The 25,022-nt window shown below is 40.5% G+C and overlaps 1 protein-coding gene across 7 annotated transcripts in view; it reads right to left on the bottom strand.

Moving 5' to 3' along the window:
* scn8ab (sodium channel, voltage gated, type VIII, alpha subunit b) overlaps positions 1-25,022 on the bottom strand; it is a 68,914-nt gene that overhangs the window by 21,042 nt on the left and 22,850 nt on the right. Inside the window, exons 6-20 of one of the 7 annotated variants that reach the window (XM_078161650.1) lie at positions 24,701-24,792; positions 20,027-20,248; positions 19,769-19,832; positions 18,283-18,424; positions 17,015-17,221; positions 16,645-16,926; positions 11,766-12,122; positions 10,457-10,589; positions 9,137-9,375; positions 7,556-7,729; positions 5,011-5,367; positions 4,724-4,897; positions 3,938-4,234; positions 1,380-1,497; positions 642-796 (exon numbers count right to left, since the gene is read on the bottom strand). In XM_078161650.1, coding sequence (XP_078017776.1) covers positions 642-796; positions 1,380-1,497; positions 3,938-4,234; positions 4,724-4,897; positions 5,011-5,367; positions 7,556-7,729; positions 9,137-9,375; positions 10,457-10,589; positions 11,766-12,122; positions 16,645-16,926; positions 17,015-17,221; positions 18,283-18,424; positions 19,769-19,832; positions 20,027-20,248; positions 24,701-24,792 — 3,013 coding nt within the window. The remainder of the gene's footprint in view (positions 1-641; positions 797-1,379; positions 1,498-3,937; positions 4,235-4,723; positions 4,898-5,010; positions 5,368-7,555; positions 7,730-9,136; positions 9,376-10,456; positions 10,590-11,765; positions 12,123-16,644; positions 16,927-17,014; positions 17,222-18,282; positions 18,425-19,768; positions 19,833-20,026; positions 20,249-24,700; positions 24,793-25,022) is intronic. The other 6 variants (XM_078161697.1, XM_078161717.1, XM_078161765.1 and 3 more) reach the window with 6 other exon arrangements.

Genomic DNA, 25,022 nt, shown 5'->3' with positions numbered 1-25,022 from the left:
CACAGCATGTTTTTGAATTTCACTGAGGAATAGCAGACCTAGATTTTTATTTTTCTAAAACGTCTTTACTTCTGTTAGATTTTGCAACTTATGTGCTTTGTTTACCTTTTCAGAGAGTTGTTTTACACATAGGAGGAAAACTATCTGACAAAGAAACATTTCCAAACTCAAACTAGACTGATCAGTCCCACAGCTCTTCCAGTCTCCATTGCCTGTATCCACTCTTCAGCACATAAGTGTTTTGATTTGGCCACAGGCCTCCCCCCTCCAGAAAGCTGCAAACCTAAGCTGGATTCTGCCCGTTGAAAGGTTGGTGCATTACAGCACTTTGCTGTCCATTAGCAACAATCATATCAAGGGCAGTTGCAAACAAAAAGTAGGAGATGATCTTGCTCGTGCCCATCCTTATGAGATTCACTTGCTCTAAATGAATGCTACATTCTTTTTTTTATTTAATCTGTAAATTTTCTTTGTTAACATGTTATCTCCTACATTTATCATCATGTTGTAAACACTTTGTTTTAATATGTCCTTCATAAAACAATTACAGGCACTCGTAGAGGCATTACTATGATGTTTATGAGTGTATACAAAACTGGGGACACCCATACTTGTGTGTGCGTGCACATGTGTGCTCTTACCAGGGCTCCACTGCTGAGCAGGATCATGAAGATGATGAGGGTTTCAAACCAGTTGTGTTCCACAATGAGGTAGCAGGTCTTTCTCAGGAACCACCAGTGCTTTCCCCAGCCGTGCGTGATGGGAACGTCACAACATTTGTATTTGGCCACACACTCTGTACGACAAATACAAAACACAGCTGCTGATGTACACTGAGGAGACGGATGTGTAATACTACCAAGGGCGTAATGCAAAATGTGTCACAGTGCCATTACTATAGTGTGTACTAGGGTTGGGCAATATATCAATATTATATCACTATTGTGATATGAGACTAGATATAATCTTAGATTTTGGATATTGTAATATCGTAACTGTTGCGTTTTCCTGGTTTTAAAGGCTGCATTACAGCAAAGTGATGTAATTTCCTGAACTTAACACTGCTCTAGCTGTTCTATCATTTGCCTTTACCCACTTTGTCATTTTATCCACATTACTGACGATTATTTATTAGAAATGCCATTGTGTAAATATTTTCTGAAAGCAAAGTCAACCCTACAATATCGTTAATATTGATATTACCTCAGCCATTTTACTTATTGTAATATACAACCATATCTGTTTTAACTCACAATCATTTTACATCAAACGGATTTTCCCCTATATCGCCCATCCCTCCAATGTTCAGTGTTAATAATAATTCCCATCTGTTTGCTGTTATTATTTACCACAATGTCAGATAATAAACAACAACCTACCATCTGTCCAGCAGGCTTCTGGGTCAACATACTCCTCCACTACCTCCACCACTGCAACCTCCTCCACATCAGGCTTGATGTCTATTGTGCTGCCCTCAGACGAGCTGGTGTCATCCAGCTAGGACAAACAGAGGACCGAAGAGATCATTTCAAGCTCTGAACATTACAGCCTCAGCAGTGAGACGCCAGAGCGTATGGATACTGCACACTGCCAGCACAGCCATTACAATAATGCCCCTTCAGGTTTATATGCATGACATGATTTATTGCTGGAGGTATACATGCATGTTGTGGCCATGTAGTGTAGCTATCTCTGCCAACACATATTCTGCAGAGTTATTAATAGATTCAACTGGAAGTAATTAAACTTGACCAGTGATTGATTGTACTGGTAATGATGGTCATTGTTACACATGCATAAATATAGATTCTTCAGTGATGAAGGATTCGTTTACTTGTGAGGAAAGAATTATTAAACACATACTTACATACAATACAATTAATAAATTTCATACCAAGTATATTTTTTGGATGCCTATTTCTGTGTTACTGATGTGTTAGAATAAGAAGTGTTCTGAATATGAATTTCAGAGTTGTAAAATATATTCAAGAGGAATTGGAAATCTCTCATTTTTAGGCATTAAACCCCAGCTTAGTGAGGTTCACTGTACCAGTAAATCATGTCATATCTTAACAATAGGTCATAGTGAGGCAGGGCAAACTAGTGAAACACCAGCATAGCAGCAGCCTTATTGCAAAAAAGAATACACACACTTGCACACATGCAGACTCTCAGCCAATTCAATTCACTAGAGAATGATACTGCACTTTATAATCTTAAGTCGTCAGCAAAGGACCGCATTCGCACTCTCTTCTGCTGCTTCTCTGTTCTCTTTCTCTCTACCAAACAGCCAGATGGATCCCTGCTTTTCTGATTGGCTGCTCTGTCTGTGTCTACTCCCTGCAGTGTACCCCATGGCTGGCTGTGGTGCAGGGAAGAGTGTTGCGTGGTTGGTTGAGGGAGCCCAGTGGAATATGAACCTGGTGCAGGTACAGTAGTGATGCTACTGCTGCATTATCTCCTTTCTTCCTACTACAAACCAGGTCAAGGTGACCCATGCATCAGACTTCTCTACGAGCTTTGGGTCTGTCTCACCCTTCTCCCACATTCATATTACACAGTAGACACTATGTTTGTCTGTCTGTCGTCTCTTCAGGACTGCCTCTATATGTCTGCAGGGTCAGCACTCAGGCTCAGTGTTACAGCTCTCATGTCTAAATGGATGTTCTGAAATGTCAAGTAAACTAAATGTCTTCAGTGTGGCAGCTCAGACCAGCTCTGCTTAATGGATCAAAAGATGCAACGTGGGATCAAAGCCAAACAAACACACACATTTACACATGTGCACTCCGACTGATTACATCACCGTATATTGCATAATTAAGTCACTATTTTGGTAAACATAACTGTACTGAGGCATTTGTTTAGATCATGTTAAAAGCTGAATATAGAAGCTAAAATCTTAAACTTGTAAATAAGCTTTTCTTGCTTGCCTCCCCAGTGAACGAAGAATCCAAAAACCATTCAGTTAGGCTTCCATGTTTTACAACAGCAAAACTATAGAAAAACATCTGTTTACAAACTCACTCGCACAACTCGTGCAGTATAATCCAGGTTTCATTTACCCAGTCGTGTGCTCAGTACTGCCTAGACACGTGCATTTGTCATTAAAGCCATAGAATTTAAAACTGAACTGAAAGTGAAATTTATCTATGCTCTCTTCAAAGCTCTATTGAAAAAAAAACCCCAGTAATTTAACCTCGCTGAACACATGAGATGATGGTCTACCACTGCCTCGATAAATTTGTTTGTGTTATTGTGTGACTTTCGTAAATATGAACCACTTTTTTAACACTCCGTAGTCACAAAATAACACATACTATCAGTCAAGGCAGTGGTATACCAGCTGCTCCTACATTAAGTGGGGTAAAACTTCTGTTTTTGTCAATGGAGTGTGGCTTTGAAGAGAGCATAGATAAGTTTCATTTCTAGTTTAGTTCCCTCTTGGAAAGGGCTGTCTGTTTGGGAACTACTCAGCATATGAATGCATAAATAAGACCTGGATTATACTAAACGAGTTGTGTGAGAGTTTGTAAACGGATATTTTGCTGTAGTTTTGCTGTTATTCAGCACGGAACCCTATGACTTAAATTCATCAAGAATTTTTTCACTGTTTTTGGATTCTTCATTCACTGTGGGGGCATGTGAGAAATACAATGTTTTCTTCACAAATTCAATGTAACATAGGGTGAGTAAGTGATATACAAATTGTGATTGGTGGGGGGGGGTGAAGTATTTCTTTAAACACAAGAAATATCACAGCTATGGTATATCTCTAAACTGGTTTAGCTCTCAAATAAACAGTATCCAAAGTAAAACCAGCACATAATCTCCTTCCATCAAGCAATGATGTAAATGTACCCAAATTATCATCAAACTCTTAAGCAAGAGCAACACAGCTGCCATCTCTCTGCTAACATTTGTCCGTCATACTCACATCTTTACTGTTCTCCACGTCCGATTCACTGCTGAAGTCTTCTGTGTTGAGGTTTTCAAAGTCCGACTCACCAACAGCGATAGGAACACAGACAGTGAGGTTGGGGTTGTGGATGAAGGACATGTAGTCCTCATCAATCATATACTTTCCCACACTGCTCCCAATGCCGCTGGTGGTGCCATTGCCATTTTTAGCATAGTCCAGCTCCCGATTGATGTCCACTGTGTGGTTTGCAATGCAGTTGAGTTTCTTCTCGTACATTTCATCCAGAGGTTTCTGTTCATCCTCTATAGGCTGCTTGTCAGAGAGAAAGAAACAGACAGTAAGACAACAAGTATGCCATTGTAAAACTCTCTAAAACACACATTCATATAACAACAGTTATAGTTCAAGTTAGGGCTGGGCGATATAGAGAAAATCAAATTACACAATATATTTAATCAGATAACTTGATATTGATGTTGCGACGGTATTGTAGATTTGACTATTGGTGCTTTCACAAAATATTTACACAATTATCTTTTTGATAAATAATCATCAGTTATGTGGATATAATGACTAACTGGGTAAGGACAAATAACAGAACAGCTAAAACAGTCTCGTAAGCTCAGAAAATTACATCATTTTACAGCCTTTAAAACCAAGAAAAAAATAACATATACGGTATTATATTATCCAAAATCTCAATAAATCAATATCAATATATCAATATATTACCCAGCTCTAGTTCAAATTCTTAAACAACCAAGAATTGCTCATGCATAAAGACGTTTAATTATTCGGTACCTTCTTGAGCACTGTTGCTATAAAGAGCCGCATGTTAGCCTTGAACCAGGCAATCCCTTTCTTAATACGGGCGACTGCAAGCTGGAGGTTGTTGGGCTCGCCATCGTCATCCGTGGCAGCAAGGTTGTCTGCACTGAATGAGCTCAGCAGCAAGGCAAGGAACAGGTTCAGCACCTTGGAAACAAACACCACAAATGCTGGAACCCATGCACTCACAGTAAATGGATGGTTTACATCTGGGTAACTATCACCCAATAGCATCTACGTTATCTTTGTTTATTTCTTACCACCAAGTTTCCGATGACCATGACCATCATGAAAACGGTGAGACACATAGTCTGTCCTGCCACCTCCATACAGTCCCACATGGTCTCAATCCACTCCCCACACAACACTCTGAACACAATGAGGAAGGAGTGGAAGAAGTCATTCATGTGCCAGCGGGGGAGTTCACAGGACTGGGCGATCTTACACACACAGTCCTTGTAGCTTTTTCCAAACAGCTGCATGCCCACCACGGCAAAGATGAAAACGATGATGGCCAGCACCAGGGTCAGATTACCCAGAGCTCCCACTGAGTTACCGATGATCTTGATCAGCATGTTGAGGGTGGGCCACGATTTGGCTAGTTTGAACACTCTTAACTACGAGAGAAACAGGACACAGGGTTATTCCACAGTTATTCATATTAAGACCATGATCAAAAAGTGGTTTGATATGAATTGACTTGTGTTTATTAATTTCACTTTGAAAAGTCATGAGAAGCAAATGTACTAACTGTCAACACGTGTATCATTTGATCCAGGACACACACAAGATATCTACATTAACAGTGTTTACAGTTTTACACAATATAAGAGGAATGCACTGATTGTGGGCCAATACCAATATTTTTTTGTTGTTGTTGTCTTTTTTTACTTTGTTATTGTTGTTATCTATTCCCCCTTCTGTGCTAAGAAGAACTCTTCATTATATAAAAAAAAGAACTAAACTGTTTTAAAGTCATTCAGCCCTTCATTACGCTATCTAGGAATGAGCCCAAATTCAGTCATACAAATTTATGAAACATAACCTTCTTTTACATGAAAAACAAAACAAACAAAGAAACATTTTCAAAAGCCTTTTTACTATATATATATCACATGTCTCCCTGTAATATCCGTTTTGTATTGCTGTAAAGACATCAACAAATTTCTCCTTCAAACAGCTAGATTTATTCAAGTTTCTTGCCAAAAACTACATTTTTATGGATATATCATGTAATCAGCTGCACACTGGTATTGGCTGACATTTGCCTTATTGACTGCCACCAGCCTCTCGGCAAATAAGAAGATATACACTGATGGCAGTGGCTGATGTTTTTCTGTTGTGTCAAAAACAGGGCTTGAGAGTAGCAGCGTCCTGTTGTCAAAGGGACAATAGAAAGTGTGAGATCTTTTCCAGAATGTCATTGCGACAAAGGGACAGCAGTAAACTCACTATCGACACATCAGGTGACATATCCTGTTGTTTCCCTGATAATGCTGCATTGTGAACAACAAATTTGTGCTGACATCAGCAGGGTGAGAGCTAGTTAACGTTAGCTGTTAGCAGCAGGTGGCTGGAACTAGCAGCTCAGAGAGGTTGCATTGAGTTATATTATGATGTGTGAAAGCTCTATTAAAAAATGAGTACTGCACAAATGTAAATTATAACACTGTCATGATGCGTTCATATGTGATCTTAAAACATGTAATTTTTGGTGAGAAACTTGAATAAATAAGCTGTCTGAAGGACAAATTTGTTGATGTTTTCAAAGTAATATAAAACAGATATTAGAGAAGGAATTATGGTATAATATATGTAGTAAAAAGGCTTTTAAAGCTGTTATTTTCTTTCAATGTTTTCATGTGAAAAGGGGTTATTTTAAAGGTTAATTCATAAACGTGTGTAATAGGATTTGTGCTCATTCAAAGTTAGTTACTTTAAAACAGTTATTTTCTTAAATGAAGGTATTGGGTATTGACAAAATTTCTATTTCAAACATTGGTATTAGCCCAGAACTTCACAGCTGGTGCATCCCTATAAATTTTACAAGATTACGTCTGAACACATAAGGATAAAGTTACAATCTACCTTTGCCTGATACTCATATTTACCAAACAGAGCTTAAACGCATCATAATGCAACTCAGTGTAACCTCTGTTAGCTGTAAGTTCTAGCCACTGACTGCTAACAGCTGACAGCTACTGTTAGGTAGCTCTGCTCCTGCCCATTTCACCATGTTGTTTTGTTGTTCACAATATAACATTATCAAGAAAAAAACAGGGTGCATCCCCTGATGTGTTGACAGTGAGTTTACGGCGTCCTTTCATCCAGACAGCGTCTCAGAGGAGATCTCTTTTCCTCCCAAACACATTTTCTGTTGTCTTGGGACAACAGGATGATGTTAGTATCGAGCCCTGTTTTTTAGCCTGCGCAAAACTGATGTGACACAACAGAAAAACACTGGCCACTGCCATTGGTGAATGTCGTCTTATTTGACAATACTACAATGGCAGTCAATAAGGCAAATATCAGCTAATACTGATGTTCATCTGATAAACTGGTTCATCCCTACAAAAAATGATTGTTTTCAAGCTATAGAAGCTCTTTCATGGCTTAAACTCAGCCATAATTTGGAGCTTTAAAGAGAGAAAATTGTTGATGATAAAGAGAAATCAGCATTATGCAAAGTGTGACACTTTGACACAGATTTTTTTTTGTTTTTACTCAAACTTTTCAGCCTGCACATGAGGGCCAGAAGAAGTTCAACAAATGCTTTCATCCCCGTCTCTACTCTCTTCCACTTACCAATCGGAATGACCTGAGCACTGACAGACCTTCCACATCAGCCAGTCCCAGCTCAACTAAACTCAGAGTCACGATGAAGCCATCAAAGCAGTTCCAGCCTTCTTGGAAGTAGTAGTAGGGATCCATGGCGATCAGCTTGGCAAACATTTCCCCTGCAAATATGCCTGTGAAGACCTGTGGACCCACACAGACTATCATGTAAAGTTGATCATTTTTTCTTCTTTAAAAAACACAAACAAACAGGATGCACATCACAATAACTCCATAAATACAGTACTAATTTACATTTTCAGTTAAGTGTAAGTAGATGCCATGAAATTTTGTTATGTATTACATGTTGAAACAGGAGGATAAGGGAGGATGTATACAGTTCGCAATGAATCTAAAGGGTTAAGCCAATGGGATTTATGATTGCGTTACTTGTTAGACATTTAGCCACACCTACTAGTGCGACATGACATTAGCACAAATTATTGCAGTTTTGTTTCTTTAGACTGTGGCTATGTAAAATCTGACTTTAAAATTTGACAAAAACGATTAAATCTTTTCAGGTAACTGGTAAAAATATCAAACAAAGCCATAATGATACTAATAGCAAACATAAAAAACAGCAAAATTTCAATTCCTTTCCTCATTCTCGAAGTCTAAAGGGAAAATTGAGTGCAGAATGAAAAAGCTGGCTTGCTTACATTGCATTTTATTTGATGTAGTGCTGATTAAAAATGGATTGGGATTTGCTTAGAATGAGGACTCTTCTGACAGAGCAAGGTCACAGAGCAGTGGCGCCGAGCTCCGGCAGAACTTGTGTGGAGCTGTAGTGTTTTAGCCTGTTAAATATTGTCCACCCAACAGCTAATCATGTGCCCAATCAGTGCTGCAGAGAATGAGAATGATTCATACTGCACCATCCATCACGCTGGTTCCTCTGACTTCAGTTCCTGTTTCAGTCCTGACAGCATGCCAATCTCTATGACCTCATTTCCTGTCTTAGTACTGACACTGTGCCAATACTGCTGCCCTCAGACAGCTGTGCTACAGTGATATCGGACAGCAAGGGCAGAGCACAAATCAAAATGTCTGCTGTACATTTGGTTAATATGTACTCTGCCAAACCAGTCCTGGACAGATCAGTAGCAAGCCTTACTAAATGACTGCTAGTGTGTGTGTGTGTGTGTGTGTGTGTGTGTGTGTGTGTGAGAGAGAGAGAGAGAGAGAGAGAGAGAGAGAGTTAAAGTCAAGTAGAGTTGAGGTAAGCAGGATGCAACGGAAGCAGGAGAGTGACCTGAGTGGGGGTGATGAGAGTTTGGGGAGCAGGCTGGCTGGCTACATTAAAATGGAACTAAATCTTTAATGAGACCCCATCAGAGTCCTATATACACTATGCGTTTGTGTATTCTTAAGTGCACATACCAAATGATGCATTGATGTATTGGTTTGAGGTTATGTAGTTAGGGCAAACTGAACCTGCAATGCTTCTGTAACTCCTGAGAGAGATGATGAGGTTCATGCAGGCATGAAAAAGTTACAGAGACAAATGGCAGCGGTACACGACAGGACAGAAGAAGAACTGCAGTTTCTCACCAGGTTGCCAACAGACAGGACCTCCTCAAAATGTGGAGTCATGGGGTAGTGCTCCATGGCCATGAAGAGGGTGTTGAGGACAATACAGATGGTGATGGCCAGGTCAACAAATGGGTCCATGACGATCAAGTAGACTATGTGCTTGATCTTCAGCCACATGGGAAAGCACTCCCAGATGAGGAAGATATTGGCAAACTTATACCAACAGGGAGGACACTTCCTCTGAGACTCCTCCAACTCTGCGGGAAGAGGTGAAGAAGAAACAAAAAAGGGTGAGAAAAACAAAACCTACTTAAAAACTAAAATAGTTTAAGTATATGCTATATTGAAAGTATTTTCACCACTTTAAATTGATGCAGACAGCCTTTACTGACAGGGAAACTGTTATAGGCTGCAGTTTTCCTTCTGTGCTCTCATCAAAGCCACTGACGAAAAACAGTCATTTTAGATCACTGAACATGGGAGCTGTTGGTCTACTACTGCTTCGCATGTTACCGTGTCACTTTGGTAAATTTGGTGAACAACTCCCTTAATACCCTAAGTCACACAGTAACACAAATAAACTAACGGATTGAGGCAGTGGTAGACCAGCAGCTCCCGTGTTCAGCAATGTTAAACTGCTGTTATCTCAGTGGAGTCTGGTTTTGTAGAGAGTGATATAACAGCCTCAGTCCCCCGTACAAAACTGCTGTCTGACAATACGGTAAAGCGGTGAAAATATTCGAAATATAGCGTACACCTAAAATTATGTTTTCTTTTTAGGTGGGACTTTTTTTTGGGTGGCTTAAATACATTTTGCTGCTGCCCCCCTCCACAGCAGCTTATTGCTTAGCTTCAGTGTCAGTACTCCTGCCTGCTTCTCCAAACTGGAAGTGTGACATCTACTGTAGGTAACTGTGGCTACTAGAAGTTTTCCGGTTAATCTGGATGCATAGTCTGCGTAAATAAAATGCCAGTTTGAGGTGTAACTGCAAACAGTTATCTAATGCAACACCTAGACCACCGTTGGCTTGAACTGTGATCAAATCTCAGTCAGGTGAACATTAAATGCAACTTATACAACTTGCAAATTATTATTAGTAAGTATCTTCCCACAAATTGCGTTAGACAGCTGACAGTCTGCAGACATCACACCGCCGTTCAACTCTCAATTTCCATATCCAGATCTAATGCAGAGAGAATGCATATATATAATAAGAACACATATTTAACTACAGGCGTAAATGCATCGCTCAGTGGGTGTTTTCATTTGAATAATATGCGTCATATTTTGGTACAAAATTTAAAAAAGGCAAAAGGAAGTGTGTGCACTGTTTGTACCCTCTAAGAGTGTGTTGGTGACTACGCTCATCTGACTGTTGGCACGGTCCTTTCCTTTAAAGGAGGAGTTGAGCTGATCCACAGATACCATGAGAGAGCCGGAGTGCTTCTTTTTAATCTCCACGTCAGTAGTCTGTACTCAGAGAAAGACACAGTGTAAGTCAGATATTGTACTCACATGAAACACTGCATGACTGATGACTGACGCCATAGGTCTGCTCAGAAGAACATGATGAATGCAGTTTTTCACATCACATCATTATATATGATTGCCTCAAATTACCTGGATGATATCATACAACACACTTCAAATTCATACTGTTAATTCTCAAATCATTGCCACAAGCTTGGAGTGAACTAGGACTTCACTGAAACAAACTCTTATTTGAGATGGGACTTTCTAATTTCCTCTGTTTTGTATTTGTTAAATTTTAGTAAGCGACCATTACTTAAGTACTGGCTGTTATTTGAGAATTTACGGTACAGCTTCTAAAACCTTCATGGATTACTGTGCACATAGCTACAACCCTGAAGTAAGCAACATTAAACTGCATGCAATGACATGCGTGTCAAGTACAGAGGGGAATTCAAGACTTTGCTAATACACCATGCTACATTTTAAGAGAGGTAAAAAGGTAAAAGCAGGCCAATTGGTTGAGAATAAAAGAGGGGTGGGGGTCTATCATGCTAGCTAGAATGAGGAGAAATATTGTTAAAGAATAAAGTTTCAGATTTGTTCTTGCATCATCCAGAGGCTCAGGAGCAGAGGAATGAGGATGAGAAGGAAAGAGAGAGAAGCAGAGAGAGACAGAAAGAAATAGAGGGGTAGATAAAAACAGTGTGGGCCTGGATGTGGAATGCCCCTTAAAATTATAAAAGTAGAAGTAGTTGTTTTTGTCCTTCACAGTGTTTTCATAGTCTCGCTTTTTATGAATGACAATGACTGTATATGCGTAACATGGGTGATAGAATTGTAGGGGGAACTAAGGGGGGGATATTGTATTGCATTATTGTTAGATATTAATCAATGAAATGATGTGGGTTCAGGGATACTGTTTCAGCTGGTTAGTGCCTTCTACAGCTGTTAAAAAAGGAGCAGCGGAAAAAGAGCATTAGGTCAGGGTGGAAGTGGAAGTGTCAGTGTGAGATGAAATCATAAGACAGAATCTAGATATTTGGAGGGGAAAGGGATCTACTGAGTTTAGGGAACAGAGGATCAAGAGCCAAGGGGAAGAGGTTGTGAAGCTGCAGAGACTGGGGCCACCATCATCATGCCTAAACTGTATTGGTGTCCCATGGACGTCCTTACGCTGTCATCAGTGGCTGCCTTATCTATTTTCACCTCAGGCAGAAGCCGTCTGCCGGGCCCAGGGCCGATGAGAGAAACCACGCCATTGCAGTCCACTGTGCTGTTCCTCTTCCCTCCAGAGTGCGGTGCCAGCGGGTGGATGCGTGATGAGCCCTGGCTGTAGCCACTGTAGCTGTTGCGGCGGTAAGGGATAAACAGGGAGCCTCGGCGGTCTTCGCTCTCCTCTACCGTGCTGTGCTCGTCGTCTGCAAACTCGTTTTCAGAACCCATGTCCTTGGAACGGCCTTTGAAGCTGAAGATGCTGCTGCGGCTGTTGTGGCGCGACATGTAGGGAGAGCCTGGGATGCTGAGTAGTGACTGAGGAGGGAGAGAAAGATGCATAGGGGAGAGTTGAGGAGTTATTAAAAAGCAGCAGGAGTTAGTCTATGTGTCAATAAAAGGGCGAGACAAGGTGGAGAGGGCAAGTGAGGTAACAAGAAAAAAAAACAAAGAACAATGAGAGAGCTAAATTAGTAATCTCAAGCAAATGGGAAAGTATGTCAGATAAAGGCACATTAAAAAAAAAAACACTAAAAAAATTTGTCAGGATTGACTGCGGTCTGACTTGGTCAAGATGGCTGCCATCTTGTGCATTGTGCTCTTACTACCACTAGATGGCAGAAAATAGTGTCCACGAACGAGGACAACAGGTCTGAGTTGAGTAGAATTAAGTACAATTTAAAATGAAGTAAGGTAAAAACCAAAATGTGATGTCTTCATATGAGGACAGAAGATCTAAAGAGGATATACTGTAAGATGGTAATGATATCATACAAAATTATACTTAAGATTAAGTCTGCTCCTTGAATGTCGGATAGTCAAATAATCTGTCAACTGAGATTGCTTCAAGTCAAGCAGTCAGTGTGCAGCGTACTCCTGGGGACATTTTGGTCCCCAGATTTTACTGCAGAGTGAGCGCTCCTCACTTTCACACTGCTCTCTGGGAGAGACAGCTGCTGACATGCAGGTAGCTGCCCAGGGAAGGAGAGGCTTTGCCCTGTAAGACAACAGAAATAACTCTATCCTCTGCCTTCTGCCTAGAAGTGGGGAATTTACAGCTCACAGCAACTTCATATGACAAAGTCTCTGGCTTTTGTTTGATATCAAGTGTCAGCAAAAAATGTTGCTGCATTTCTGACACATCATTAGCACAATTAATTTGTTTACTATATTCAGTGAACGTCACTGTCACACTGAACATCCCGCTGAGGCCCATTTAAACTCTCAAATTCTTTATGGAAAAACAGTAACAAATAGTCAAATATTCATATTGAACCTCCAAATCTGATTCGGCTGCTCCGATTCTGAGTCGAATACAGTCTTTGTTAAGATGCTTTCATAAATGTATTGTCTTTTCCTTATCCAAAATGCTTTTTTGTCTTTGTTCTTTAAAGAAGACCACAAGAAGCCAGTCATTATCTTTGTGGGACCATCACATAATTTAACCAATAAACTTGATGTGATTTATAAGAAAAACAATTGAGACTATTTTATCCCCATTTAATCTGTGTATTCTAGAATACTGTTAACTCATAAAGAACAGTACTCCATTGCAGCGTAATGCATGATTTGGGATGTTTTGATCTGGAACATAGCCAGTTGTTTTGTTCTATTCTCTGAGGTATACTACACTGCAGTTTTGTTTTGTTTAAAAGCTTGTCTTATTTGGTTCTGCAGAGAGCATTTATTTCAGTGAAAGCTGTTTTTATCACACAATTTGTCTTCAAAGTTTGGCAAAAAAAACAAAACAGAATTACTGCCTTGTGGTTGTATGTCTCCACCAACCAGCCACATTGCAGTTTTACATCCATGTCTGTCCAGAATCCTTAATAGCTTGGGAATTACAGTAGACATAGCTTCAAATATGGATGTTGCTGCAAGAAGCTACAAATCATAAAACATGGATGCTTTACACACATCTTCAACCTGGCAGTACAGAGGATCTATACAATCACCACAGTTTCAACATGGACACCCTAGATTAGTGTCACCAATTTAGTATCCAACCAAATGTCTCTCCTTCTGTTCCTGAGTTATGACATTGAATAATGGCAAGCAGAGTATTTTTTGCAGAACATTACGATGTCGCAGTTGACCTTTGACCTTTTGGATATGAATGCCATCACTTTGTTATTTTATCAAATCAGAGATTAGTGTGAAATTTTGTCATAATTAGTGTATGAATTCTTATGTTATGGCCAAAAACATGTTTTGTGAGGTCACAGTGACCATGACTTTTGACTGCCAAAATCAAGTCAGTTCACCTTTGAGTCCAAGTACTGTAGATGTTTGTGCCCAGTTGGAGATAATTCCCTCAAGGCATTTTTGAGATATGGTGTTCACATGGGGCGTATGTACAGACAACTCGCAAACAGAATGCTTTCAGACATGGCTGTTGTCGGTACGGAGGCATAATGATGACATTGGGACTGGCCGCATACAAAACCTATTAAAATCATTCACTAGACTGAAGCTGTAAAACAAGTGTTTTAGAATAAACTTGCGTAGGATGAGGGACTGGTCAGTGAGTGTAGGCAAGGTAGTTGGAGAGCAAGGTGCAGCCCAGTCTCTGGCTAGAGTGTATAAAACGCTGGGCATTAAGTGGGAGAGGAGGAGAACAGCCATCCACAACACCACTGAAGTGGCAGAAAGCCTCAAGCCTCAAGATGGCTGCAGCTTAAAAGAGGAGAGTCAAGGGGAGGACATAGCTAACCTGCCATCTACACACAAGTTGAGGCCTGATCAAATGGAAGGGGGTGGATGATGATAGAAGACCCAAACATCTGCTGATTCCAGGAATGTCACTGACAATATGTGTGCAGAAGCAGTCAAGGTTTTTTTGTACAAAGGAAAGCTGACCATTCAGCAGTGACCAGGAAATACTGGTTGATGACTGTACCCAGGATAGAACGGATAGGCAACTTAATCTGTGTCCACTGCGAGGAGGAGACCAAAACCAAGCTACAGAGAATCTCATTGAAACATACCTCAAGGGGAGCCTGAGACGTGAGAATGAGAAATAGTCAGATGGACAAGTGATGCCCAACAATATTTGAAGATCCACCAAACAAGAATGAAGTTACTGGCAGTAGCAGAAGGAATACAATGCATTTCTCCGTTATCTTGTTTTCTCTGGCAATGAACATAATAGCAAAGTCAGCAAAGCAAGGACGTGGAAGGTCCAAGACCAAATCTGGCCATTGCTGATCACCGGGGGCTCTTACAGAGGACCTGACAGTCAGCAAACATCCCATGCTAGGGTGTCGATGGATTCTACAGGGATTCAAGAAAATAAGGTAGTACCCAGATGAGATTCAAACAAGCCAAGTTCAGATCTCTGAAGAAGAACAAGGTTGATGGCCTTCACCATCACAGATACCATTATTGAACCATTACAGAGAGGCCAGTGAAAAGCATTGGCACAGAGTTTGACATCTGTCCAATCAACCTGCAGTGAACTCAAGGACTAGCTGAAATCAATGGATTGGTCGAGGCATGGTTGTACTAACATGAAATTCTGTCTACAATACTGTGGCCATTCCTGGTGTGAAAGGTGCCAGACTCAACCACTGAAGCCTTGGAGAGCTTCCTTGGAGTCTGAGCAGCATCACACTAGAGGCACAGCATCAATCAGCAGCTACCACACAAATTTCAGAAGGAGAAAATCAAAGGCCAGAGAACTGCTGCAGAACAAGAACTCAACAGAACCCCAAGGTGGCAAAAGCAGGCACTGAGATGAAGACTGGAAGAATGTGGCAACCAGAGGAGGTGGTCCAGTAAGACCAGCAAGGCTGGTATGAGTGGTTATCCAAAGAAGAGCCAGATTTGGGTCCTTCCCAGCCTCATGTGGAAACAATAGGGAAGCATCACCAAATCCAGGGGCAGAAGGGGAGAACCTGCAGGGTGGTGGCAATGAAACAACAGGGGAGAAAGGTGACCTGGCCTAAGCTGTGGAAGGCTGACCTCCACCAGATCAAGTTTTTTTGCCCAGGCAGTGTATGATGTGATTCCAAATCAGTCAAACATCCACACACAAGGCAAAGCAGAGTCACCAGCATGACAGCTGTGCATGGTAAGGGGGACCCTGGAAGGCATGTTTGGCTGGTGCTCCAAAGCACTGGCAGAAGGATGATATCGTTGGTATAATGACCATCGAGACCATGTCTTGAAGATCATTGCCGAAGCCCTCATCAGAGCCAGAGAACACCCAACATCTGCTAAGAAATTCCACTGAAATCCTGGCCTGGACTGGAAGTTGTTCATACACCTGGAGAGGCAGACAAAGTTCTGCCAGCACACTGTGACCACTCTGATATGTTCTTTGTCTGACCAATCAAACAAATCATTTCACTGAAGAGGACAGTCCCTTGGAAAGATCGCTTGGGCGAGGCCTTCGAGAGGAAACTCGCAAAGTGTGAGGAACTGGTCAGCAAGTGTGGGCAAGGTAGTTGGGGAGTGCAAGGACTGCCTTTTGATGTTGGATGCAGGGGTTTAACAGCCCAATCTCTTGCCAGACCTCACAGCCAACTAATTATTGAGAGAGCGAGGTGAAGAAGAGCCTTCAGCAATAGCGAAGCAGCAGAAAGAGCCTCAAAATGGCTGTGTGTCAAGAGAGTAGAGCCATGGGCAGAATGTAGCTTATATGCCTTCTGGACATAATCTGAGGCCTAATCTACTTCAGCTGAGTCATGTGGGGAAAGTTGTATAGCTGAAAGACCTGAAACATCCAAAAATTCCTGTAACATCACTGATAATGTGTTTGGAAACATCAGTAGATGTATTTACAGATACTAATCAAACAGCAGCCTGCATTTTATGTAACATATCTAGCTAACTTTACCTGGTTCATAATGGATGTCTTCCTCCCCAGCCTGCTTCCTGGGAAACGAATGGTGCTTTTCTTGCTGCCATCATCTGACTCCGACTTAACAACCTTTTCGCTATCTCCTTTCTCTTTCTCCTGCTCTTTCTGACGCCATTTCTTCTTTCGATTACGGCGCTCCTTGGCACTCTTGGAGCTTAGCTTGGAGACCTCAGAGGAGCTGCGGGACAAGTGCCCTCCTCCTTCATCTTCTAACGCAGCTTCTGACACCGTGCCTGCAGATGTCGCCATGGCAGCGGCCTGAGAAAATCATAAAGGACACATGATAAGCTTAAACTATGAAAAATGGGTAAAGGTGTATGTATGTGAGAGAGAGAATGAGACAAACCTGTGTTTCCTCCTGCTGCTTCTTGAGCTGCTCCAGCATGGCCTTAAATTCAGCCTCTTTCTGCTCCGCCTCCTCAATAGTGGCCTGGTTCTGCTCCTCATAAGCCATGGCCACCACAGCCAAGATGAGATTCACCAGGTAGAAGGAGCCCACAAAGATGACCAGCACAAAGAAGATCATGTAGGTCTTCCCTGCAGCACGCAGAGTCTGACAGACACACACAGACAGAGCAATGAGATTTAGAGGGATTTAACATGGAAAATAGGGCATACTATTGTTGTATTGATAACATGTAATTGAAATGTATCTTACTAAAACAGCTGTTTTATGTTACTTAGTTTTTTTCTGCAGTACTTTCCTATTCTGTCAGAGGTACTGTATATATATGTGTGATGTGTCAGCATTGCTGGTGCCTCTATAGTCAGTTATCCAGGAAAAACCTCCAGACAGGAAAGAAGCCTTAGAGTGCAGGAATTCCCAATTTTAAATCCACACACACACACACACACACACATACACACACACACACACACACAGACTGGCCTATTTGCCAAATGAAGTGGATCTATTATGGCTGCAGTGGTGCAGGTCTGGAGGAGGAGGTAAGCAATGTTAGTGCAGTGTCATGGTAGTGCAGGTTAACATTACAGATACCTGTGCACATGTTATATATTTTGCACATGTATATGTGTCCCCAGCAGAAAGTGAGCGGTCTAAAGAGGCAGAGATGTAGTACTGGTTCAGTCTCTTAAAAATGCATTAGGCAGAGAACATGACTGTTCTAAAGGTCATTTAACAAAAATGAATTCACTGCTGTTTGTTGCTTCATTATAAATGCAAATAACAAAATTCTTTTCTCCCTGTGTGAAAGACAAACATTATTTTAGTGGCTGGTCACACACTCCTCGCCACAGTGTTTCTGATCAGCTGTCCTTCCTTCCTTCCTTTTTATTCGGAGGGCAAATGCACTGATGTGGAGAGCTGCTGTGAGGCACTTTTGCTGATTCATCCAGGTATTAGGATGATGATGTATATATATTTTTTATGATGAAGTGGGGACAAAATCCTTAGCACTGCTTAGGGGGTGTTTTACTTCTCTGGGTAGGGACTAGAGCGGCTTTAATATAGGTCTCTAAAACAGGTGCAAGAAGGGTCAAAGACTTCATCTATAGGTCATACTGTGACAAAAAATGCAGTCGTGCTTTTTGCTTCCTCTGGATATTTATATGTCAATTTGACACTAAGAATTTAAGAAAACACCACTTTACCAGCATGTAGAGATTTTCCCAGAAGTCTTGGGTCATAAGGCGAAAGAGGGTGAGGAAAGCCCATCCGAAGCTGTCAAAGCTGGTGTAACCATAGTTGGGGTTCCTTCCGGCTTTCATACACGTAAAACCCTCTGGACATCGCCTAAAGGAACACACAAGCATACAAAAACTTTATCGTGCTACCTCAGCATCAACACAGTTAGGATTACAGATACAGATATCACTAGCAGCCCCAGATACAACAGGACCATGAAAACAGGCACAAAAAAGGCTTTGTTGTTATTTTTGTTGTTTGTTGATGTACGCACGCTTTTTTGGGGTTCACAAAAATATCCATATGGCCTGAAGATCTTTCAAGCAAAAGAGATGTTTGAAGGGTTGTGGTAACATCACTGTTGATTAGAGGTGTAACAATACACATATTTGTATTGAACCATTCGTTACGAGGCTTTCGGTTTGGTACACATTACAAACTGAGCGATTCGTTGAATTAATCCTATTACATTTGGAAAATAAAATACACAGCTTAAACTGTGTTTCATATAATATTCTCAGTGCCACTGCGCTTAACAAGGCAGCCCACATGACAGAACATTCTGCTCCAGCAAAACACACTGGGAGGGGCACCACGCTAAGATGGCTTGTTGCAATATGGTTAGTAACGGCCGTAATGTCTTAAATAGAAGATCCTCCAGTAATCTATAGGGCTGATGCCCGGAGCCACTTTGGTTTTGGTGTGAATTATGAGGACGATGGCGAGTGAGTAGTAAAGAAACAAAACAATGGTATGTTGCACCTGCTACACGACAGTAGGTTACATCAGTGGGAATACTTCAAACATGTCAACTCATTTACGCCAACATCATCGCGGTGTGTCAAGTGGTGGGCCTAGACCACAACAAGGAGCAGCACCCAAACGTTACATGCTAACGTTATCCTTGCAGCATTTAGGCAGCTAACCGATCAAAACAGGGAAAAAGAATCACTGCTAGCTGCGGACATTAGACCTGTCTTTGTGGCAGAAAACACAGGCTTTATGAACATGCTTGATGAAAATGAGCCTTGTTACAGTATTTTTTTCAAGAGTGCATTTTAGCAAGACCGTAATTCCTGCTGTGTATGAAAAAACTGAAATTATGATGTTAGTTTTCAATACATTTAAAATAAAAAAGGAAATTTGTCAAGCATTTCAGAAACAGAATTGCTTCTTTTGTTTATATTTGTTTTTAACTAGAATACAACATTTTATATTTCATAAAGAGTTTTTGTTCTATATGCTATTATAAAGACACCCTAGAGGAAGGGTCACTCAGGTATACCTTCATCATTGTTCAAAGTTAAAAAAAAAAAAAAAAAAAAAATCATACTCTATGTTAGTTTTTTTTTTTTTTAAATAAACATTTTAAAAACCAAGTACTGGTGATGTGTCCAGACATTAAGGTATAAATATGGAGGCATACATTTAGTGAGTGAAGCACTGTCTTACCCCGAGTCAGAACTGTTTCCACATAGTAGAGCATCAAGCTGACCAGGGAGGATGTAGAAATTAGCTATAAAGAAAACAGAAAACAGTCAGTATTTGCTACTGTCTGTTATTTTTTATATCAGTAAGATCAAAATAAATGTCTCAAAAAAATAAACAACACAAAGAGAAAATAATTACCAAGATGCATACACTTCCTGTTAAATCCCATTTATGTAATCATGTGTAACTAGTTTAATCACTGTCAAGATAATCACTCACTTTTATTCATGATGTATTCGCCCCAGTCAAAGCCCCTGCTGCCATTTGCCAGATACTGCTCAGTCATGTTGATTGGCCAGATCACACACTTCTGCCGCAGGTTCCCCATAAAGAGCTGCAGTCCGATCAGAGCAAAGACGCTGAGACAGAACACGGTCAGGATCATCACATCCGACAGCTTCTTCACAGACTGGATCAGAGCACCCACAATGGTCTTCAGGCCTGTCGATTAATATGCAGTAAACACACACATACACACATACATACACACACAAAAGTGCACGAATGCACACACATGAAAACAGACAAGCTCACAAACACATGCACACCAGCGTACAAAGTCAAATGCACACAAACACACACACAAACACAGAAATAGACACAAATAAAAAGAATTGCAACTTTTGGCACTGCAGGAGTGCACAAGCTGAGTTTGTTTTTTATAGCTGCAATTCAAGAGCTGACTCATGTCAAGCACGGAAAAGTTAAGTTAGATAACGTACATCTAATCCTGTATTTTAACCCTGTGCTGGGCAGCCTCTTACATAAATCCAAACTTGGCAGGCATCAGAATTGTTTCTCAAGCACCTACGCCCACACAACCAAGCCTCAACAGCAGAAATTGACTCGGTGTGCCATGTGCATCCTTTAGAGTATAAAACCAGTGTGTGGACAATGTTTGTTGTTCTTCTTTTTGTCATTCCTGCCGAGATGGAAATCTGTACTTCAAGCTGTTGTTTTTTTAAATTTAATTAATTATTCATCTTGTTGCTAGCCATGTGGGTATTAAGTTACTAGACCTGAGATTTAAAGGTACACTTCACATGCTATTTATCAGTCTAGATTGTATTGGTGTGAGATGCTGAGTATCAGCAACCCGGGAACCATATAACCATGCAGTGGGAAGCGTGCATCTATCGCTTACCTATCACCACTGAGCTAGTTGTCATTACAGCTAAGCCAAGGAGGACGTCATTAATGTTTACATCCTGCACTGTCACAAGCATGAGCCTCTCATGATGTATTTGGCAAGTATGGTTTGGTAGAGAGTGAGGCTGTAATTCATACACCTCCACAGTAGAAATGATCACACTTAGCAAATATGGGCTCCATTTGACGTAGAATGATCGTGGGTTGTAAAAAAAAAGGGTCATATTTTCTGACATGCAAGAAGAAAAAAAATTAAGAGATAGAATTTTAGTAAGTAAAATGTTTAAGGTAAGCACAGGGGGGTGAGTTAATGTGGAGTATGTTGAGAATAATAAGTTTAGTGTCCAATTGTTAAAGGTAGCTTTTCTTTTTGCAGCTTTACCTGATGATTTTATTGCACTGAAGCCAAGATATCTTAGGACTTTACATCATGTATAAATGTAATAAGTCTATCATATTATCATATAAATGGAATAAGGTAAATGCTACGACACTGTTTAATTGCTACACAATGTGCCACTGTACAGTAACAACACCATAAAGCCTACAGCAGCCTTCAGAGAAGAAAGCTGAGAACCCAGTTTGGGTGTAAAAGATACTTAGTGTAGAAACTGGAATTCTCTGATATCCAAACCTAAATAATTTAAGCACAGCACAGTAATGGCACAGGTATTCCCATAAGGTGATATAAAACAGTCATTTTCTGTGGGTCCAATTTTACAGCTCAGAGGCAAAAGAACATCTACTGTCGCCGTTCCTCACTAGTTTCTTTTCTTGCTGGTTTAGAAAGACTTTAGGCCACAATTACATTATGAGTGGGTCTACTACTTATTTCAGATAAAGAGAATGATCCCAAATCATGTCACTGAACATCTTCTGTTTTACAGCAGTGAGATATAATTCAAGAAATGTGGCTATATGCTTGTGTCATTAGAAAGTCAAGAATCTCCCTTTGAATAACAACAAGATCATTCATTCATTTAAAAGGATAATTAGGATGCATTGATCATTTGTAGCTTTTAGAACCTACAAAATTACTTTCACTGTTCTACTCTTGTCCAGCTTTACTGGACATACTTATTTGCACCATGACACTTGTCAGCACTTTCTTACAGAATATTTCTGCTAACCTTCTGTACCTATATAAAAAATGCTCACAACAAGGTCTGTGGATTATCTTGAGTAACCAGGTCATGATTTCTGGAAAGAGACATTGCTGCTAAGTTTTTCAATGTATTTTTTGGCACTTGGAGCACCACAAGTCGAGTGCCATCTAGTTTCATTATACTGGAGTGAAGACGGACATCGGCTGCTATCCCCAACTCACACCAAAACAATCGAGATTGATGAATAGCACCACAGATAAAAGGAAAAATGTGTTTTTGATTTTTGGGTGAACTGTCCCTTTAAGAATAGATTCTATACATTAAAGGCCCTGATTACCTTTTTTCTTTAATCTGCTTCTCACTATAAAATGATCAGGTCCTACATAAACGCATCATTTTCTGCCAACCTTGCAACAGTTTTGGTTATTTCACTTGAGAAATTTCAGTGTTTGTGTCTTTGTCTGTGCTAATCAAACTGATTTAAAGTGGGCGGGGCTCAGTTGGAAAAAATGATGTCACATTCTTCTCTGCACCAATCAGGATTTACTAACATATGACTCTGAATCTGCAGACAGTTGTTGGGTGGTTTGCTCGTGTTGAATTCGATCGTTACCTATTCAGTCATTTCTATTTAATGTTAAAAATGAGTTAGGATTTGAAGCTAAGTTTTCAGAGGCTTTAAAAAAATACAAAACACTTGTGTCTACAACACTGTATGTCCTAACTACAAACATCTGAGCATTTTATTTTAGAAAACCCTCATTCCATAATTAAAATCTACTTTAAAAAGCAGTGTATGTCTAGGTAAAATAATGTGCATAGGTTGTGCATTAAAACTCACTATCCAAACTCTAACTGGCAGTGTTTGTACAGTATGTCTCTGTCAAATTTAAACTTCTGGTGGGTTGATGTCTGACTGTCTTTCTGGCTATATGGTAATCAAAATGAGATACTTTTAGACACATTCAATAAAATCAAAGACATGACTATCTAGTATGTAATAACAGCAAACTGATGAGACTATGATTGTGCATTCAAGTTGAACCACAGATATAAAGGTCACATTCAGTTTTTTTCATGTAACACTAACACCACAACAAACACTGCAGCTACCCAGGATGTTTCCATCCGAAGGACACATTTTCATTTTCACCCCTTTACAGTTACTTCCCCATGTAAGTTAACAGTTCCAAACAGTTTAATTTTCCATTGAGAAAGAACAGACGGCACTACAACTGGATTTAGGACCTGTGTGGAGAAGAGAAATCATATCATGGGGATCTGATTTCATTCCTTGTGTCCACCTATGGTAACATTGCTGATAAGCTGCAGTTAATTAATATACTGCATCCAACAAAGCAACTGAACGCAGCCGCACCACGAACAGCAAACAGCGCTCAGTCAAGGAAGCAGCAGGAAGTGAAGAGGAGAAAGAAAGGACAGGCGAGGAAGAGTCGGTGGCTGAGGGGGGAGGGGGCGATGAGAGGTGGCATGCAGGTCATTTAAACGCCAAGGCTGAAGGAATTGACTCGGTGTCAGCATCACCTTGTCTGTGAACTGTGATGATGACCTTGCCTAACTGAAGAACCGTTCCCATCCCAGGCACCCTTTCTCCCGCTCTTGCAGTGCTGGGCGAGCCCTCGGGCTGGTTTAGCCCAGAGCACAACTGAGCGCTATATGCTGGAGGCTGAACTTACTGTACATTGTATAGTTTATGTGCGTGCATGTGTATCTACTGAAATACTTTAACTCGTGTTATGTTCGTGTCAGTCTCATATTGTTTAACAAGCATTTTAAGTGCATTTAAATCGTGTTTATGCAAATGTCTAAACTTGTGTTACTGTGTGTTTCCTAGGGCAAAAAATCATATTGAATCTGACATGTATGCGCTGAATTTTGTTTATTTATGTTATTTATTAATTTTCTATGTTACCCTTTCATTCCCAGGATGGACAAAGATCTCCAAAAAGAAAAAAAACGACCAAATATCTGAGTCAAATAACTCTTATAACTAAAAGATAACAAAATCCAAACGAAAAGCTCCTTTAAGCCAAACTCGTAAAAGCATGTGTCTCAAAGCTTCATGCAGCATATGTTGTCAAATTAGGCTTGGCAGTCTTAGGGAATCAAATAGTATCCAAAAACAAGATGGCAGTGTCACAGATTGTGAGAATTTAGATTTATGGATGACACAAAACTGAACACAAATCAGATGGGCAAAGAGGTGACAGATTTAAACTACATGATCTTGTATTCTTCCCTTATTAGTTTGGTTAGCTAACCCCTCATAATAACATCCTTGAGGCTTTGTAAGTAGTGTCTAAACTCTTTCCCTATATTATCAAATTGTTTTGGACATTTATGGACATTGGACATTTTTTGCTTGGGGTAGAAATGTACATGATGTGCTGCATGAGCCCAGCTGTCCATATGGGACATGTGAGCCCACTAGACTGCCAGTAGACTGCTAAGCCTATCAAAAATGTATTGCTACCATTTTTGATTGTCATAAAAACAAACATAAAACAAAAAAGAAGAAATTCTAACACATCCTCTTTTTAAAAAGAAAAAAAATCAAAGTAATAGAAATAAAGACAGATAGTTAAGCTCAGCCTTAGTGTTTAAATGGGAGTCTCACCTGGAATGACAGAAATTGTTTTCAATGCTCGGAGAACCCTGAACGTTCTCAGCGCCGAGACATTCCCAAGGTCCACAAACTCTGTTATATATCTGTAACAAGGTAGGATGACACACAGAACAGAACCCCATGACACACAACAACACTCACGATAACAACAACAACACACACACACGTACGCATGTACGCGCAAGAGCACGACACCAGCACCACCATCGAAGACCGGGAGGGGACACCACGGTGAGAGAGAGAGCGCCTGTCCGACCAGTGGGAGGAGAGCGGAGGAGGAAGAGGAAGAGGAGAGGGGACTGAAACAAAACCA

The sequence above is a fragment of the Epinephelus lanceolatus genome, chromosome 1 (genome assembly GCF_041903045.1).
Source record: "Epinephelus lanceolatus isolate andai-2023 chromosome 1, ASM4190304v1, whole genome shotgun sequence".
Taxonomy (NCBI): domain Eukaryota; kingdom Metazoa; phylum Chordata; class Actinopteri; order Perciformes; family Serranidae; genus Epinephelus; species Epinephelus lanceolatus.
The sequence above is the reverse complement of the archived record's forward strand: the minus strand, read 5'-3'. Positions and strand labels throughout refer to the sequence as shown.